We start from the raw sequence: 19,351 nt of genomic DNA, 5'->3' as shown, positions 1-19,351 counted from the left end.
AAGAGGTTTTCTTTCTCCTGAAATCACTGGTTTTGCAGAAGACTCTTAGTCTACTTATAATTAAGTCCTAAAGCTAGACAGCCAATTATGCCTCATAGCTGGTAATTTGAGGTCTTCATGTGAAAGTTTTCCTATGTCGACACTAATTTATTTCTGGGGAAAAAGCAAAAAAAGGTAAATATTATAGGAAGATTCGGTTTCCTATGGGTTTTCTCCTGAAGTACAGACAGAAATAGGGCTGAAATCTAAACTGAAATTGCCAGGCATGGATTCTGAATTGTAGATTTCTTTGTAAGAGAACTCAGACTATCTCAAAAACACAGATTCTCTGTCTGAACGGGATGTTGCCGCTTATGTCGATTAAAAGCAAATGTGTGAGCAGCGTTGGACTTCTGACAGAGCCTTGGTGATCTCCCAGACATGTCAAAAAACATGAATACCTTGGACTAGAACATGCAGCTCATAAATGCTGTGTGCACTAACTCTTGTCAGCTAACTCGACATCTGTATGCCAGTGGATGTTCTGTGCACTGGCATGGAGTGTAGTAGCAGATTAAGTATTTGGCAGCCACTTTAGGTGCCTATTTTAAAATATTTATTCCTGTGTTTATTTTTCTTTCATATACTGCTACAATAACAAGTTACTCCTACTTAACCAGTGATTTTGTCTATCCCTCCAAGAGACTAAAAACAGACACAGTAGATATAAAGAGAAATGATGGCAAGAGGCAAAAAAAAAAAACCCAACCCAAAACCAAGGAACAATAATTCCATTCCCTAAAAAGGGAAAGAAAATGCAGCTTTCCTGTATTTACATGGCCCCTTACACTGCTTAGGGCTGCATCTACCCCCTGAGTAAGAGACAGTCATTCATCTTACAGCTGTTAAACAAAAATGTACAGTACACATGGGTTGCTGTGCATGGTGCCTGCAGGTGAGGGAGGGGGCAGACACAGGGGGGATGTTGTAACATGCTCTGCCCTTGGAATCAGGTGTCCTCAGAGCTGCTGCCGCCTCCTGGCATCTTCCAAGGGTAGGGGGGTGGGAGAGGACTTTGGGAACCTTGTACACCAGACCTGTATGTTCCACTTGCGCTGGGGTTTGGTGATTGTCCATGCAGGTAATTTTTTTCACATAGGAGAGTATAGTTCTGAGTGTGGGAGGACAATAGGGGGAGCTCCTAGGAAGCAACCCCACTGTGGCCTGGTAGAGTTAGAGGGTTTAGGAAAGATTTAGGAGGAGATAGTGTGCCTCAAAGGCAAGCAATATATTTAACATCATTCCAGTTGCTGACTTGTCCAAGTTAAGCAAGTGCTTACATATGTCTGGTAGCTGTGAATGGGCTCTGTGGTCAAGTGCAGCGAGATTAAAAAGGAAATCATAGAATCATAAAATGATTGAATGGTTTTGGTTGGAAGGGACCTCAAAGATCTTATAGTTCCAACTCCCCGCCATGGGCAGGGACACCCTCCACTAGATCAGGTTGCCCAAAGCCCCACGTAACCCAGTCTTGAACACTTGCAGGGAGGGGGGCAGCCACAGCTGCTCTGGGCAACCTGTGCCAGGGCCCCACTACCCTCATAGTAAAGAATTTCTTCCTAACATCTAATCTAAACCTGCCCTCTTTCAGCTGGAAGACATTCCTTCTTGTCCTAGCACTACACTCCCTGGTGAACAGTCCCTCTCCCGCTTTCCTGTAGGACTCCTTTAAGTATTGGTACGCTGTAACTAGGTCACCCTGGAGCCTTCTCTTCTCCAGACTGAACAAGCCCAACTCTCGCAGCCTGTCTTCACAGGAGAGGTGCTTCAGCCCACTGATGATATTTGTGTCCCTCCTCTGGACTTGCTCCAACACCTCTGTGTCTTTCCTGTACTGGGGACCCCAGAGCTGGACGCAGTACTGCAGGTGGGGTGTCACCAGAGCAGAGCAGGGGGGCAGAACCACCTCCCTTGACCTGCTGGCCACACCGTTCTTGATGCAGCCCAGGACATGGTTGGGGTCACTGGACACTTAGAGGAGGTGACCCTGAGGAGGAGGTTTGCCTGCCTTGATGAGTTCGGACTTAGTTCCATTCCTGTCCCTGCCTGTGCGAGTCAGAGCCAGCTGTTAGGAACTCTCTCTAGCCTGCCCCAGAGGTAGAGGGTTGGGGAGGAGAGGTGGGGACGGTCACAGGGCTTGGAAACCCTCTCTCTCCCTGAGCTTTTTGGGCTCTTTTGCCACTGTTTCAGCCTTTCAAGGAAGGACTGCTGTCACGAGCCTATACATGCTCTGGGATAGGTGTGATGTGCTGCTGGGTGAAGGACTGACTTCATGCAGTCCCTGACACCCTTTGTGACTCTCACCTGTGGCCTGGCTACTGAGCATTAGTATCAGGAATAGGATTTGCTGGATATAAATTACCACCAGCTTAGAAGGTTCGTTTTCCAGATCATCTATGGGATAATGTTTCAGCCACGGATGTCCTACCTTGTTTTGTTTGTGGGGTAGTGGTTTTGGTTTGTTTTGTTTTTTTTTTTTTTTCCTTTTCACTTGTTTCTGGCATTCATTCCAGGTTTCTGTGACTGCTGCGTCCTGTTTTAGTCTTCTGACCTTTGTTTTGATGTGTTGGCAAAGGGTCTGGGACCAGGCTTGTATTTTGCTGTGATTTATTTATTATTGCCTCCTTTTTCAACACGTTGTTTCTTTGGATTTTTTTTTTTTTTTTTTTGCCTCTTCATGAGTTTTAGCTTGTCATCACATCCTTTCTTTTGTTCTCATAGGGATGGTAACATTATAGGTCCTGCTCCTAAAACATCCATCTGGAGAATAATTTTGGAATAATCCCATTGAGATAGCTGATACCTTTAAATGCAACATTACATTTAGCACTTTTTTTTGAATGACCAGATTTATATATGTTAGTTTTACTACTTATGAGTGTCCCTGTAGTTTTCTTCTTTGAAACCAGAAATGCTTTAGAAGTTGAGGCTATCAGTTCTGGAGGGAAACAAAAATAATGGCTGCTCATCTTAATAATCTGCTTTACACTGTTATAGCATCTTTCTTTAAAGATTTCCAATAATTTTAAACTAGTGTCATTTGTATGGGTACCGTGAGCCATCAAAAGGTTAAATGACTTGCTTAACGAATGAGTGGTGGTCTTAATGTCCCAAACTAGCCCTAGAACATTCCTTTATAAACAAATACTTTCATCCTGGGATGCTAAAGCAAAGCTTCTGACATTTGTCGTATGGATGTTGTCTTGGTTTTGTTCCCAGGACATTACATTTCTGTGGATACGTCTCATGAGGGTACGAAAGCAGTGCTGTCCAGCCCGGAGCTGTATGCTGAGGAGTGGAGCTGTGTCAGGCTGATTTATCAGATAGCAACAACTTCGGAGACGTCAGCTGATCCCGCCAGGCTCAACCTGTACCTGAGGCAGGAAGGAGAGAGCTTTGATCGCTTGCTGTGGTCAGCCAAGGAGCCATCAGATAGCTGGCTCATAGCCAGCTTGGACTTAACAAACAGCACGAAGAAGCACAAGGTAATGCCCGACTGTGAAAGATGCTACAGGCTTTCCTGGCACAGGTGCTGTAGCACAAGGGCTGCTTTTCAAACATTTCCACTCTGGGCCCCTATTCTTGGCTTCTACCTCTAAGGCTGGCAGCATGTACATCAGTCAACCCCTCTGCCCCTAAAACCAGCGAGCAGAGGTGTCCTGAGTTTGGCTTCCCAAGTAGCATGTGGTGCAGCTGAGCTGGGCCCTGACAGTGCCTCACCTCATACCAGCCCTGCAGACCTCCCCCAGGGTCTTGGGTCTGCAGCTGTACTCATTCGTTCCTGTCCTCTGGGCCCTCCAGGGAGGAGCCAGGAGCTAGAGAGAGGAATGTTTCAACCCAAACCCTGCAGACTGCATCTCTCACAGCAGCGTCCTCTGTAGCCACGGCTGAGGAAGCTGAGGTCCCGTGCTTCTATATGAAGTGCAGGCTACTTTGGCCTTGTCTCAGTGTACATTATGTCCTGAGGTAAGACATTAGCTTCATCTTTAATGCATTCTGCCAAGCTCTTCCAGCAAAAGCACCTCTCCTGACCATAAAAGCGATATGCCCCCACCTCCTGTCCCCATATATCTAATTTCTTCTCCTGTTTATCCTGTTTAAGTGTCCAAGGTGGTAATGGAAATACTGAAACCTTAAAATTTACAATTTGGTTTATATTGTGCAGATTGTACTGGAAGGTGTAATGGGACAAGATAAATCTGCCAGTATAGCAGTTTTTGAAATTAAAATAACTTCTGGATATTGCATTGGTAAGTACTGTCTGCTCAGCTCCCATATTCTCTGCATAGAAAGCCTTGTTGGCAATTTTAAAACTGAATTAAAGGTCTGGGTTTAATAAAAAAAGACAGTAAAAAACCCAACAGCTTTTTCCTTATAGACAGTAGTCTGTCATATTCCATATAGACATTTCATTGTTTCTAAACTAAGGTTGTATGCACTAATAGGTGGTTTTATTCACCCATCTCTGTGATATATATAGAGAGAGACATTTCACATATAATAGTTCATTCTATTCTTAAGCTATTTATCATTCAAGTGGGAACAAGTGTTACACTGTCACAAACTAGACTGCTGCAAATAGTAGGCATAAGAGCTGCAACATAATTTCTGCTGTCTGCCTGCTCATGCTTCACAGTGGCATCCTGCACACCACAGTCAAAACTCCATTGATATTTACACTTAATGCTATTTCCTCATTACATTTGCCAAAACCCACTAATGAAGTTCAAAAATTTCAGTGTCTAGGAGACTGGGAGACCTTTACATTTCTGGGGAGCTCTGCTGGAGTGGAATTGTCACAATTCTTTGGTTGGGAAAAAAACCAAACAGCAGTCTCATTACCACCATGAAATATTGGCTCTGCTTTGCTGCTAGACATTCCTGAGTTACAAGTGGAAGACTACTGGTATATTTTAAGTCTGTTCTAAACTACTACAGCCCCAGTCTGCCAGGTAGCAAAAAGACAGATTGGATCAAACAGGATAGAAATGAGCATGTCATAGGAAAGATCAGAAACTGTAGCTAAGTTTGCTTCCATTCATCACAAGCTGTTAAAGTGCTGGGCCCAGTTTTCTAGATGGAGGTGTTAATTGCACTGTCATATGCCAAATGTGGCTGGTGCTTAACACTAGCCTCTCTTATAATTTCTGTAATGAAAATGTGTGTCCTAAGCTGGTAATGTCTGCAATTGCAGAATGTGACTTTGAAGAAAACCATCTTTGCGGTTTTGTGAACCACTGGAACCCCAATGTCAACTGGTTTGTTGGTGGAGGCAACATTCGCAGTTCTCAGTCTATCCTGCCCAAAGACCACACACTAAACAGTGAACTGGGTAAGCAACAAATGTAAAACGGAAGCCTATCTGTGCAATATGAGCTAGGGAACCTACTTTGGCAGAAGGGTTGGACCTGATTATCTCTTGAGTTCACTGCCAGCCCCTATGATTCTGTGATTCTGTGTTCAAACAGGAGACAGGCCGTGCAGTAGCCCTTGGGCCTGTCCAGATAGGGACAGATGTAAAGAATGTGCTTTACACTGCAGCTGAAGAGAAGAGCCCTACCTGGAGTCTGGCAGAAAGCATCGGGTGAGACTTGAGTTCAGGGGTACAGAGGGTCACACCCCCACAGAAAAGGAAACACTGGCAGCACATGAAGGGGTTTGAGCCACTTCAGAAGTCACTGGATCCGAAGCCCAGCTCCTTCTGGCACCCCAACTGCTGGTGCTGGACTGGATGTTCAAAGGGAAGGCCCCTTCTATGCACCATGTCACCAATGCTACGTGGAGCAAGTGGGTCGCACTAATTATACAAAAGGCTCAAATAGGAAACCCCAATTATCCAGGGATTCTGGATGAAACCACAGACTGGCCAGAAGGTGAATACTTTGGAATATCACCAGAGGAGGAGGGAACGCGTGCTGAAGAGGCCCCACTGTACAGTGAACTGCCAGAAAATAGGAAAAATATGCCCTGTTCACTGATGGGTCCTGTCGCATTGTTGGAAAACAGCGGAGGTGGAAGGCTGCCGTATGGAGTCCTACACATCACAAGTTGCAGAAGCTGCTGAAGGAGAAGACAAATCCAGCAGTTTGCAGAGGTAAAAGCCATCCTGCTGGCTTTAAACATTGCCAAGGGAGAAAAGTGGCTGAAAATGCACCTCTATACTGACTCCTGAATGGTGGCCAATGCCCTGTAGGGGTGGTTGCAGCAACGGAAACAAAGCAACTGGCACCGCAGAGCCAAACCCATCTGGGCTGCTCCATTGTGGCAAGATATTGCTGTCCAGTTAGAGAACCTAACTCTAAAAGTACATCATGTGGGCAGCTATTTACTCAAGAGTTGAACCACTGAAGAACATCAAAACAACCAGCAGGTCAGTCAGGCTGTCAGGACTGAAGTGGCTCAAGTAGACCTCAACTGGCAACATAAGGGCGAATTATTTATAGGTCGCTGGGCCCATGACATCTCAGGCCACCAAGGAAGAGATGCCACATATAGATCAGCTTGAGGGGTGGATTTGACCATGGACACTATCTCACAGGCCATCTATGAATGCAAAACACGTGCCTCAAGCAATCCAAGTGGTTAAAGCCTCTATGGTATGGAGGACAATGACTGAAATACTGAAATATAATTGGAGAGGTCTGGCAGATCGATTACATAACTCTCCCACAGACACGCCAAGGCAAGTGGTATGTGCTTGCAGTGGAATAGGGCTGTTTTCCACACACTGTGACATTCCCCCCTCGCCCCAATCTCCAGTTGGAGAGGGGCAGGTCCGTGGCTCTGGCACAGTCTGAGTGCTGTTGGGCCTCAGTCTGTGCTATCACCTTGTTGGGTTGGGGAAGCGCTGGAAGGCCTCTGTGTTACCACCCTGTGTGCGTTCTGCCCCAGGCTCTGTCGCTGTTCACCTCTCAGTAACCTCCTGCATCCAGCATCCCAACCCGCAGAGCTTTGGCTGTTTCTCCTCCCAGGGAAGGGGGTGAATGAGCACCCATGGTGCTCAGCTGCTGCCTAGGTCCGAACCATGACAATTGATTTTTAAAAAAATGGTTTGGGAAATTTGCAGAAGCTCACACAAAAATTTCTGTCAGCTTTACAATAAGGTTGTTACGCCTTTTGCCGGGCTTTAAAATTACTCAAAAAGCAGGATAAAATTTTGCATGGAAAGGGGGAAAATCAATCCTTCTGTGGATTCTAAAAGTGTGAGTCACAGTAAGTTTTAAAACCTTGTACTGCTGCTCTGAACATCTGGCAGAGGGTTCCTTTCCAGTGGCTATTGGGAAAACTGAGTAGGAAAGCTAAAGGATTAAAGCACGTGTGGAGAACGTGAGGTTAAACTGCATAGGGCTTAGGAGTTTTGTTTCAGTCAAACATGGTGCTGTTAGCCCATCGGAGGAAGCATGCTGTAAAGGCTTAACGAGTTTTCAGCACTTTCCCTTTATGAAATAACTGTCCTGGACACCTTGCTTTCACATAGCCACAGAGAAGGGTTGGGGGAAAGCCTTTGATGTAGAGTTGCATGAAGTACCATGGCAGGTGATGGTCAGGAGATCTGCTTTCTGCAGCACACTGTGTGTCTCAGACAACTTGATGCCTGTGATGCTGCGAGGCACTGCATCATGAAAAGGAGGGTTGATCCTCTTTCCTTAACTCATGCCGCTGTGCCTTTTTTTTCCATTTCACAATTGTGTGAGTTGAGTACAGAGTGTCAGTCCAGCCAGGCATAACCCCATGTCACCCAAACGCTGGGAAAATTCTGATGGAAGTTAACTCCCCACAGATTCAATGGCAGGCAGTGTCTCTACATATTAAAAGGTACCATATGTGAGAGCAAATGCCACCAACCTTGGGGGATCTGTTTTCTCATAGCCAGACTGTTTCATATCAAACCCTCACTCCTGACCATGGACTGAGAAGATCCCAAGAATCCAACAGTCACAGAAGTCTGCCATGAAGGTCCATCAACCATTTGTCAGGGAGACTGTAACTTAGCTAAAAAATGTGGTTAAACTGCAGAGGAAGAGCAAAGCCCAAAACTTCTCAGGCTGGTACTTCTGATGCATCACCAGTCCCCTGGCAGTGAGGAGGCTGGAGGAGGAGACCCACAGCCAAGTGAGTCCGTTCCCCCCCTATCACTGGAGTGAAGCGAGAAGCGACATCTCCAGGTTTCAGATCACCATGAATAATTAACATAGCAGTGTAGATAGAAACCTGACAGCACAGTTTGCAATGTCCATGCTGAAGCAGCCAGTCAGTTTGGCACTCCATTCTTCTCCAAGTTTTCTACTTGTGAAGAACCATTTTTCCATTCATCAACTGATGCTCTTTGGTGCTGTGTTTCTGGAAGTATAGAAGAAGGAAAAGTACAGATGTACAGCATATTCATACACATGGATGTGTCCTGCTTAAATTGAGATCCCTCTCTCAAAATCAAAGTTTGAAGAGCTGTACTCTTTGAAAATCCTGTGGGTCATATTTGCTGTTGACAGGGACAGAATCTATACATCTGTAATGCAGTTCTCTGTATATGAACACCTAAAAGTCTTCTTTAAGGATTTTACAAAGAAACTAATTATGCAGTAAATATAAAACATTTAGAAACCAAATCCTAAGGACACCAAGCAGAATAGTACAGGCAGTGAAGTGTACAGAATAAAGGTTATTTGCCAGTTAATTTGATTCATAAAAGCTGAGTAGTACTTGAGGAAACAAATGTCTCACAGTTCTATTAATTTATTTAGGCTGTCTCCCTAAAAGTTTCACTTGGAAAAACACTACATACTATCCTGAGCTGTTGAGAGGTGGGGAATTTACTGAGTTGTATCACATTTACCCATTTCTGAATGGCTGCCAAAATTCAGACAGTTGATTACTTTCTTTACTGTACAGGTCTCGAATAAAGGCTTAAGAAAGAGCTGAGATTGATTGTTTTGCCTGTGGTATCTTAGCCAAACAAGTCTGGGTTGTACACAGGAGGAAAAGAGACAAATTTTTCTTAGAATTACCAAAATTAACTAGGGACCAAACATTACTGTCTTGGTGAGAGAGATACGTATCTAGTCCCTGCCCATATCTCGATAACTTCTTGTAAGTGATTTTCTTTAAAGGGTGTCCTTATACCAAGTGTTTTTTTTATACCTTCAGGCCACTACATGTATGTGGACTCTGTTTACGTCAAACATTTTCAGGAGGTGGCCCAGCTGATCTCGCCAAAGACCACAGCCCCCATGTCTGGCTGCTTGTCATTTTATTTCCAACTGAAGCAGGAGAGCAGCATTGTTTTTACCGTTTACTTGAGAGACACGAGTGGCTTTTATGAAGAGATCTGGAAAACAGACAGTGCACTGAGTGCGGACTGGGCGCTAGCAGAAGTTGACTTTAATGCACCGTACCCCATGCAGGTAAAGCAATCGTTCCTGTACAGTCCAACTTTCAGGTTGCATCAGGCTTCAGTGCTGACTCAGGCCAAGTTGGGAACATGGCAGTGGCTATCCAGTGTCTGAAAGATGGTTTTATATGTGCTGACAATCTGTTTCCTGCATAAGGGTCAAGGAGGAATCACTTTCCATGCTGGTGCTTGATTTTCAGCCAAGATTAAGCCATGTGGTGAGGTGCTTGAGCAGATGTTGTAGAGTCCTACTAATGTGAGATCTGTCCATTCCTACTGAACAACATGTTTTCTGTCAGTCCCATGTTTCTGTGACTTGGTGATCAGTTTTTGAGGATCATAAAATAATGCATGCCTCCCAGTGCAGAAGGAAAAAAAAATACTCTTATCTCTTTTCTCTACTTAATACAATCCTGCAATTCAGTCTGTCTGTGCTTTCTTGACATGGCCTACACTTGGGTTCTAATAGTCCTCATATGTGAAAGCCAGCTCTCTATAATTACTGTAAGTAGTTTCAATAGTATCAGAAATTCTTTTTTATCCCTGGTGTTTACTCACACACACCCCACACACGTACTCACACACCCAAACCTTAGAAGAGTGGAATAAACTTTATATAGATGTGTGTGTATATATATATATAAAAATAAAAAATGTATATGTGTATATGTATATGTGTGCACATATATTTATATAAACACACATATATATGCGTATCTATATATACACACACAGACACATACATGTATTTAAAATGTGTTTATATGGGATATATGTGGTAGACATATGCACATATATGCATTTTATCTTTATATATGTTAAATATTTAATATTAAATCAAATACATATATAAATATAATTGAAGACTGAAATGTGTATTATATATGCACATATATACTTACATGTATACAAATATAAAATATTTCATACATATGTATTTGGTAGGTAGATGTTATCTCTTAAATATATACTTCTATTATTAGCATTACAAACAAACCAGCTTTAATTCTACTTTAGCTTAATGTAAGTTATTATACTGTAAGCCTCCAGATCTGGAATAGTTGGACTTGATGATCTTCAAAGGTCTTTTCCAACCTTGTGATTCTGTTATTCTGTGATACTGTGATCTTCAGAAAATATTAGGTATAAAGCTATTTTTCATCTGATGTTACATAGTCCTTTTATACTCTGTAAAGCCAGCGCTCAAGTCACTCATTGAAATTGTCAGACTTCAAATGGTGTGGGAAAGGGGATTAGATCTGATAAGGTGTCATAACACTGAATGGGAAGTATTATACACTGAGCGTATATAAAGTTCTGTGGAAGGGGAAAAACAGTCCTGGCATTATAGATGGAAATGGATTAATGATCTCTTAGAGCTTGGAATTATTTTGGAGTTTTGGGAAAATCTCAACTTAGTGTTTTTGTGGCATTCATAAAACCATCTAGAATGTTGGAGATTATCTATACAGGAATAAACAGCAAAATAGAGGATGTCATACAACTGGATGAATACACCAGGTAACCCTGTTAGACTAGGCAACTCCAACCTTCTCACTTAAAAAGGAATATCCTAGGAAAAAAAGCTGGGGATAGTAAAAAAATACAGATAAAATGAAGAAATAACAAAAATTACTGAAGTAGAATTTTGTGAACATTCATAAAAATCATGAATGACACAGAAAAGATGAGCTGTTCCCGGTTACTCAAAATTTGCACTGCTGTTCTAAGTTCTTATTTATCAGGTAGCATTTTAAAATAAACCAAAGGGGAAGATTTCTTCCTACATCACCTAACTGCAGAACTCACTTCCATGTGGATACCACTATTCTGATCAGTTCAAAACCTGACTAGATAAAAGATTGGAAAATAAAGAATACATCGAGAACAAAATGTGAAGGAAGAAGTGAAAGCCTGTTATCTTCAGTTCTTTCTGTAGATGACCTCTGTTGGAAACAAGACATTGGGCTAAATGGGCCAGTATGTAATTCAACATACTAATTATTTCAGAGATCATTTTATAGAAATAAGAATGACCTCACATATAATTTCTTTAGTTGCTTCAAAAGGGTCTTTCACATGTTCCATCTGGCTAAAGGAGACCTTTCAGGATTCCTTCAGAGCTCTCTGAGCTGGGCTTCCATCGGTAGGCAAGACATCACAGGCATTGCATTCACTGAACAGGATCTCACTCTGGAAACACTTGTCCTTATATCTTTGTTTTGTCACTGGGGTTGTCTTGAGATTCAGACCTTTTCTCAAAGTTTCCCTGTAACTTGGAGCTTTGATACTAATGATAAATTTTAAGACACTTCCCCAAGTGCTGTGGACTCCACTTAATTGAGCATATGATGCCTCTTGGGAACGGCTGAGTACAAACATTGCTTGATCTTGTTGTAAGCAAAACACAGTGATAGCTTTTCTGGTTCTTAACTGAGGGTTTTTTTAAGGAAATGCCAGCTGATGCCAAGGCATGGGTTTCCAAGTCTGAGGATGTTTAAATAAAATTTAATATCATAGCCATGGTTCATGCAGAGTAACCCACGTAGTTTGTTCTTTGCTCTTGACCCAGATAGATACTAGATATGGTAATTATTAGGCAGCTGAGGAGTTATAGTCAATACAGAGTGATGACCAAATACTGGCTTTGTATGATATTGCAACAGTAGTCCTATTGCATTTTTAAAACTGACACTTCATAAAGCAGAAGATCTATGCCGCCCCTTGATTTTCCATTGACCTTGATTGGACAAAGATCTGGTACCAGGGTCAGCTCTGATTTATATCCCTAATTACTGATATAATTTAATTTGTCCCAATACCTGCCATGCTCTTTGAGACGCCCTGGAGTCAGTGTGGGACATGCAGTCAGAATCCTATAGCACAGAGATGTGTACAAAAATTATTGTTGCATATATGGTAGATGAATAACAAATTATTATCATTTCCAGGTAATATTTGAAGTTGCTTTCAACAGTGCCAACGGAGGTTACGTTGCCCTTGATGACATTTCTTTCTCTCCAGTTTACTGCAACAATCAAACAGGTAAGAGTTCTTACTGCTATTTACCTTCCCTGTTTCCCCTGTTTTCTATGCCCCTCTGAGCAGTCTGTCAGTACTTGCAGTATTTGGTAGTGATGTGCAGATGATACCTTCTCAACTGATTGCAGCCTTTGGGCTTCTTTTCTGCCTGGCAGTAAAACAGCATATAAATACCGATGCTATTAATTTGATCCAGAAACCAATCCGTAATGCCTTCTCTCCAAAGACCTTGCCTCAGCTGGAGAGTTGGCCTGAATGCTGTGTTTGCATCTTCCAGCTTTTGAACAAATTCCAACTTGCAGGCCTGCCACAGAAAAGGAGGGGGATTTCCTCAGGTGTGATGAGGAAGAAAATCATAGAAATCACAGAATCACAGAATGCTTTAGGTTGAAAGGGACCTCAAAGATCATCTATTTCCTACCCCCATGACATGGGTAAGGACAACTGCACTGGACCAGGTTGCCCAAAACCCCATCTAACCTGGTCTTCAGCACCTCCAGGGATGGGGCTTCCACAACCTCTCTGGGCAACCTGCGCCAGCGCCTCACTGCTCCCATAGCAAAGAATTTCTGCCTAATGGCTAAACTAAACCTACCCTCTTTCAGCTTAAACCCATTGCCCCTTGTCCTGTTACTGCACTCTCTGGTAAACAGTCCCTCTCCCACTTTCCTGTAGGACCCTTTTAAGTATTAGTAGGCCGCAATTAGGTCACCCTGGAGCCTTCTCTTCTCCAGACTGAACAAACCCAACTCTCGCAGCCTGTCTTCATAGGAAAGGAGCTCCTGCCCTCTGATCATCTTTGTGACCCTCCTCTGGACTTGCTCCAACACCTCTGTGTCTTTCCTGTACTGGGGACCCCAGAGCTGGATGCAGTACTGCAGGTGGGGTCTCACCAGAGCAGAGCAGAAGAGCAGAACCACCTCCCTTGACCTGCTGGCCACACTGTTCTTGATGCAGCCCAGGACATGGTTGGCTTTCTGAGCTGCTAGTGCACACTGCTGGCTCATGTTGAGCTTGCAATTGATCAGCACCCCCAATTTCCTCTCCTCAGGGCTGCTCTCAATGCATTCTCTGTCCAGCCTGTAGCTGTGCTTGGCACTGCACCAACCCACATTCAGGACCTTGTACTTGGCCTTGTTGAACTTCATGCAGCTTGCGTGGGCCCATCTCTCCAGCCTGTCAAGGTCCCTCTGGATGGCATCCCTTCCCTCCAGCGTGTCCACCTCCCCACACAGCTTGGTGTCATCAGCAAACTTGCTGAGGGTGCACTTGATCCCACTGATCATGTCACTGACAGAGATACTGAACAGTGCTGGTCCCAGTACTGGCCCCTGAGGAACACCATTTGTCACAGGCCTCCACATGGACATTTAGCTGTTGACCACATCTTTTTGAGTGTGACCATCCAGCCAGAACCTTGTCCACTGTCCATCTGTCGAACCCATGACTCCAATCTAGAGACAAGGATGTGGTGTGAGACAGTGTCACGTGCGTTGCACATGTCCAGGAAGATGAGGTCTGTCATCCTTCCCTTGTCCACCATCTCTGTGACTCCATCATAGAAGGCCATCAGATTTGTCAGGCACAGTTTGCCCTTAGTTGAAGCCATGTCCTGGGCTTTTCATTGTCACTGATGTATAGTGTAACTTCTTCCATGCCACATGCCCTGAGGTGTTCTTCACGGCCAGAGTGGGAGCCTTGCCTTCTCATTGTGACTCTTCCAGGAGGTATTATTTAGGATTTTATTAGGTTTTCACAGTGGCAGTAGCCGCCTGAAATCACATGACCCCTGCTGTAGAGGCACATGGGACCAAGGACTTTGCCATCTGAGAATACAACCTCCTGAGTAGCTGCGTACCAGTTGAGATTTACTGTAGCACTAAGAGATCATAGAAAGCAGGTTAGTAGTTTCCCACTAAGTTCACCTGTTCTTTCCATCAGAAGTTTGATATTTTTGGGTAATGTTCTGAAGTGATGAAGGAAAAAGATTTGTTCCCCCTTTTTTTATCTGCTTGGAGTCTCTGCCAGCTTTACCTGCCCTGCTCAAGTGTCATAGGAGGTATGCTCCAGTTATGCCATCAATCCACCACCGTTGTCAGAACAAATCAAGATGTGTCATTACCTCAGTGCTTTTCCTGTTGCTTGCTTTGTTTTGCAACACAAGTCCTGAGCTGTGCTTGCAGCATGCTGTGGAAGGCACTCTTGCTTTTTAACATGCTGTGTGCTCACCTGTGTTTTCTGCATTAACTTGCAGATGCCTTGTATGTGCTGAGGTATGGGGTAAATCTTATGGTACTTTCTGCCTCGACCCCAATTTAGGTACGCTGTCATGGCCCAAGTTCAGATCTACTCTGACCCCTAAATTTGATAGGTTCAGCTACAGCTTTGCCCACTAACACTGGCTTTGAAGGGTTTTTGGGTTGGGGTTTTGGTTTGGTTTGGTTTTCTGTTTGAGAAATGAATGCAAATAATGTAATATTTTGTGGAATTACAACAAAACTGGCTAGCCTTTCATATTTGTCTCCAAATTCCATCCTCAACTGGTTTGAGTAGAGATGTTAAAGAGCAAGAGTGCCTCATTCTGCTTTCATTCAGCTGCAGCAGTGTATATTACAGCACTGAGGTTTTTTCCTTATTTTCCTGGAAGTTTTGGTCAACAAAGGTCTCAATGTTAGCCAAAGAGAGGAAGAAGGTACCAGCACATTAACTTAGTTCACCAAAGGATAAGTTAAAGTGTGTTTAATACCCCATGTATCTGGTGCTCTATGTTCTCTAGTTAGGAAATCAGCAGAGGGATGCCAGGGCTCACACCTTTTTTCTGTAGTCAGAGAGAAAGACACCCAGGCAGTGCTTACATCTGACTTATCAGAGGCTGAAAAGACTGCAGGCATCTCTCCTACGCAAAAATTTTCCTTCCCCTGAAGCTGATTGCCCATGTCCCTCCCTTTGCCAGGGAGTGTCTCTTAGCTGGCATGCAGAAGGGTTGTACATGCTGCTGTAGAGGGTCCTGGCTCCTGATGTGGCTGTAAATTGCATGATGGCTTTGGGTTGTGCCCCTCCTTCTCCCAGCATCTGGTAAAAATGCTGGTGAGGCTTTTAAAGAAGTGGAAATGTTTTACACAAAAGCACCAGGGGGATGTTTTCAGAGTAAAGCAAATCCTGAGCCATGAATTCCACACTGCAGGACAAGAGGGAGCCATCAGCAGGGCTGGGGGGTGTGTGTGTTAGCTTAGCTTTTAATCAACAGGACTATAAATAGTGCAGCTTTCTTTGCTAAAAATGAGTGAGGTATAGCTCCAAGGTCAGTCGCCATGAGGTGGTACCTGAACTAAAAGCTATTTGACTTACATACTTAATGGTACGTATATCCACACATGCTACACATTACTATAACAAGTTTTGAGAAAAGTGCTTTTTAAAATAATATTAAATGTTGATGTTAGAAAGTTATCCCCTTGGAACCTGAAAAGAAAACAGGACAATTCACACATACACATACACTCACTCTCATTCAGATTCTGATTAGATGTTAGGAAAAAATTCTTCACTGAAAGAGTGCCCAGGGAGGGGGTTGAGTCATCATCCCTGGATGTGTTTAAAAAAAGGGTAGATGAGGTACTTAGGGATATGGTTTAGCTTAGGATGGGAATGGTTGGACTCGATGATGTTAGAGGTCTTTTTCAATGTTGTGATTTTGTGATTCTGTGATGGTGTCCCCATATGTTTGAATGAAGGAACAGGATTAAAACAAGTGGTCTGAATGTCTTTGTGTGTTGCCTCCTGGAGGAGGAATCTTTTCTTAATGTCTGTAGCTTATTTGTATTTCATAGGAACTGTGGAAAAATGCCACAGGCAAAAATGACCTGGCAAAGACACAGGACAGTAACACCCACTTGTGAGAGAAAATTGATAGTTCGCTATCGGCGTGACTTTGTGCTGTAGATGTACAACATCTTGTGTAATGTGCTCAGCTCCTGCAACACAAAGATGAAGGAGAGTCCTTTGGCATCCTTGTGCTTCAAACACCTATGCTTATTATACCATGCTCTTTCTAATAGAACATATCCATCTGTCTTTCAGGAACTCCTTTCAATCCTGCCGACGCAGGCTGCAATTTTGAGGAAGATCTGTGTAACTTTTATCAGGATCAAAAGGACAGCCCAGGGTGGAGCAGGGTGAAAGTCAAGCGCAATGTTTACAGAGCAGGAGATCACACTACCGGGTTTGGTAAATCAAAACTCCTTTTCACTGGAAGAGTCAAACTGGATGTAAAGGTTAACTGTTGTATCATTGTTCACTCCGTTAAATAATGTCCCTCTCACAGTGGTTAGATTGCTTCACTGCAACCCCTACCATGAAAAACCAGTGCAGGCTGCTCTGTCCAAGCTGAGACTCTCTGGCTATGCCTCCCCATGAGTAAAAAAGGAAGGTAACCTATCAAACAGTCATGCAGGGCTGTAAATCAGAGTAACTTCACTGGACTACGCTGATCTGCAGTCACTGAAGGGATGACTCCACAAAGACATGCAAGCAAATATGAAAGTGGCTTACTGAATTGCTTTTAATACAGAGGAGTGGCAGGCTCTTAGCTCTTCCAAGCTTAGTATAGTTGGCATTTTTAAGGGAAAACTGCGGAATGTTGTGTAGTGAAGCCACGTAGTGAAAGGCATGCTAGTTAATTTCTGAAAACACCTTTCAAGCTGATGGGAGTGCTTCTCATGCATGCCTTTGTGCAAAGTATTCATAGGTCGTACTCATATGTGCTAAAGTCTCACTTCTTTATACTCGGTGCAAGGAGTAATACGCCTTGTGCCCCATTCTCCATTCTTTGATCTCAGAGTGGTACCCCTGAAGGAATCAGCTTTTCAGTGAGGCCAGAAGGCAAGAGAATTTTTCAGTGTGAATCTGAAACCTGTCTATTTCTGGTAACTCAGATGTGCCAATCTAGCTTGAATTAGCTGGGATGCTTTCATGAAAATCCATATTTCCTCTCAAACAGAGTGTGATAATCTGTTTCCTGCCAGTAGAAACTGTTTTTATAAACAAAGTCTGCTGCAATAATGGAAGCTGCTTTAATAGCAAATCAACGGTTCTAATTGCTTATTAGAAATACTCAATTGATTGCACTGTCTTGCAGGTCATTACTTGCTGGCAAACACAAAGTTTACATCACAGCCTGGATATATTGGACGTCTGTATGGCCCGACCCTGCCAGGAAACCTGCAGTTTTGTCTGCGTTTTTATTATGCCTTATATGGGTTTTTCAAAATGAGCGGCACTCTCGCAGTTTATATCTTTGAGGAGAATCACGTGGTTCAAGAGAAAATCTGGTCTGTCTTGGACTCTCCAAAGGGAGTTTGGACTCAAGCTGAAATCTCCTTCAAAAAGCCTATGCCTTGCAAGGTAAGAGCCACCTCTTCAATTCTGCCGAATTGTACATGCAGATTTTCCTTGCCTTCTCCTCCCAGGGTTCTTCATTATCTGGGGACTAATCCTGAATGAGCTATACCTTCAAACTGACATGAAGGTCCCCAGGCAGTACAGCAGGGAGTAGAGTATTTCTTTGCAGCCTGGCTCTCATGGGAGCCCCAGAAACGGAGCTTCTTACAGGGAACAGGGCAATGCCGCCCTGGTGTCCTCACTGCAGGCACCTCCTTCAGGTGAGGAGCTGCAATGCGAGCTGCTTGTGTCCGGGTATCTCAGCAGCTCCACCGTCACTCGCTTTTGTTTGTGTGTTTCCTATGTGATTCCCATCACCCTGCTCAATTATAGATTTTAATTAAACAGGTGGTACTAGTAAGTTATTGTCAAAATGGGGAGCTGATGCTTGAACCATGAAACCAGGAGTCAATGTAATTCAGATTAATGGGCTTGAAGTATTCGCAGTGTCTGGTTGGAGAGGGAGAGTCCTTATCTCAGCAAGTTAATATCATAATATTTCATATCACCTCCTAAGGAAGTCCTCAAGTTGCTGCTGTTCCTCTTTTTACAAAGACTGATTTTTACACAAATTAGCGTAGGTGATACTTCTGCAGTTGTTCTGATTTCTGTAATGGATTTTCACTGTCCCTGGGTCACCAGAGGTGACCAGATGGGTCACCACCTGATGACGCAGAGCTATATCCGGCTCTTTTTCAAAGCGTGATCGTACTGTGAACATATGAATGAAACCTTGTGATAGTAACTCAAGTATTTCTAAAGTACAGATAAGCATCTTAAGTGTTTCCCCACTATAAATTAAAATTTGAAATGGCAGTAGTTATTTAGTTTAACTTTTCTTGGGGGAGGGAGCTTTGCCTGTCAGTAAATACGCTATGAAAGGAAACTTCACCTAAAAGAAATTGCCCATGTTAAAAAGGAAATTTAAACTGAAAATTGTTGTGTTTGCTAGTGTTTTATCTCAGATATCTCTAACTTAAAAAAATTATGAGATTTTTCCACATACATTTTTTATGTGAAACTTAACAGAGATTTTTGAATTGCATTTCAACTGATGGGAAAAGACTGAATGTTTTATGATTGCTCAGCAAGTGCATGATACAAAATTAACAGAGATTTTTTAATTGTATTTCAACTGATATGGGAAAAGACTGAATGTTTTATGATTGGCCAGCAAGTGCATGATACAAGTCTTCCATAGTGTCATCCCAAAAGATTTGCAGAAAACTATTTTTTGCTCTTTTCCTATTATGAATTTTTAAATTTATTTGGTTGAAATGGCAAGCTTATAACATACTTCTGCCATCTCCTGTTTACATATTTCTTTACTTCCAAAAATTAGGTTCAGTAGCTTGTGCAGTGTAATACCCTGCATGAGTAGTGATGACAGCTGAATGGGACTGTTAAAAAACGGTTTACAGCCTTGGAGGTGGTGTTTTTTTT

General features: G+C 43.1%; 1 protein-coding gene across 1 annotated transcript in view; it reads left to right on the top strand.

Moving 5' to 3' along the window:
- MAMDC2 (MAM domain containing 2) overlaps positions 1-19,351 on the top strand; it is a gene marked incomplete at its 5' end in the record, with an annotated part of 69,657 nt that overhangs the window by 32,876 nt on the left and 17,430 nt on the right. Inside the window, 7 exons of the mRNA XM_084278407.1 lie at positions 3,259-3,524; positions 4,205-4,289; positions 5,234-5,371; positions 9,184-9,440; positions 12,379-12,472; positions 16,550-16,696; positions 17,607-17,872. Of these exons, the coding sequence (XP_084134533.1) occupies positions 3,259-3,524; positions 4,205-4,289; positions 5,234-5,371; positions 9,184-9,440; positions 12,379-12,472; positions 16,550-16,696; positions 17,607-17,872 (1,253 nt within the window). The remainder of the gene's footprint in view (positions 1-3,258; positions 3,525-4,204; positions 4,290-5,233; positions 5,372-9,183; positions 9,441-12,378; positions 12,473-16,549; positions 16,697-17,606; positions 17,873-19,351) is intronic.

The sequence above is a fragment of the Gallinula chloropus genome, assembly GCF_964237585.1.
Source record: "Gallinula chloropus genome assembly, chromosome: Z".
In the NCBI taxonomy this organism is placed as follows: domain Eukaryota; kingdom Metazoa; phylum Chordata; class Aves; order Gruiformes; family Rallidae; genus Gallinula; species Gallinula chloropus.
Note: the sequence above shows the minus strand (reverse complement) of the source record. Positions and strands in the feature narration are given on the sequence as shown.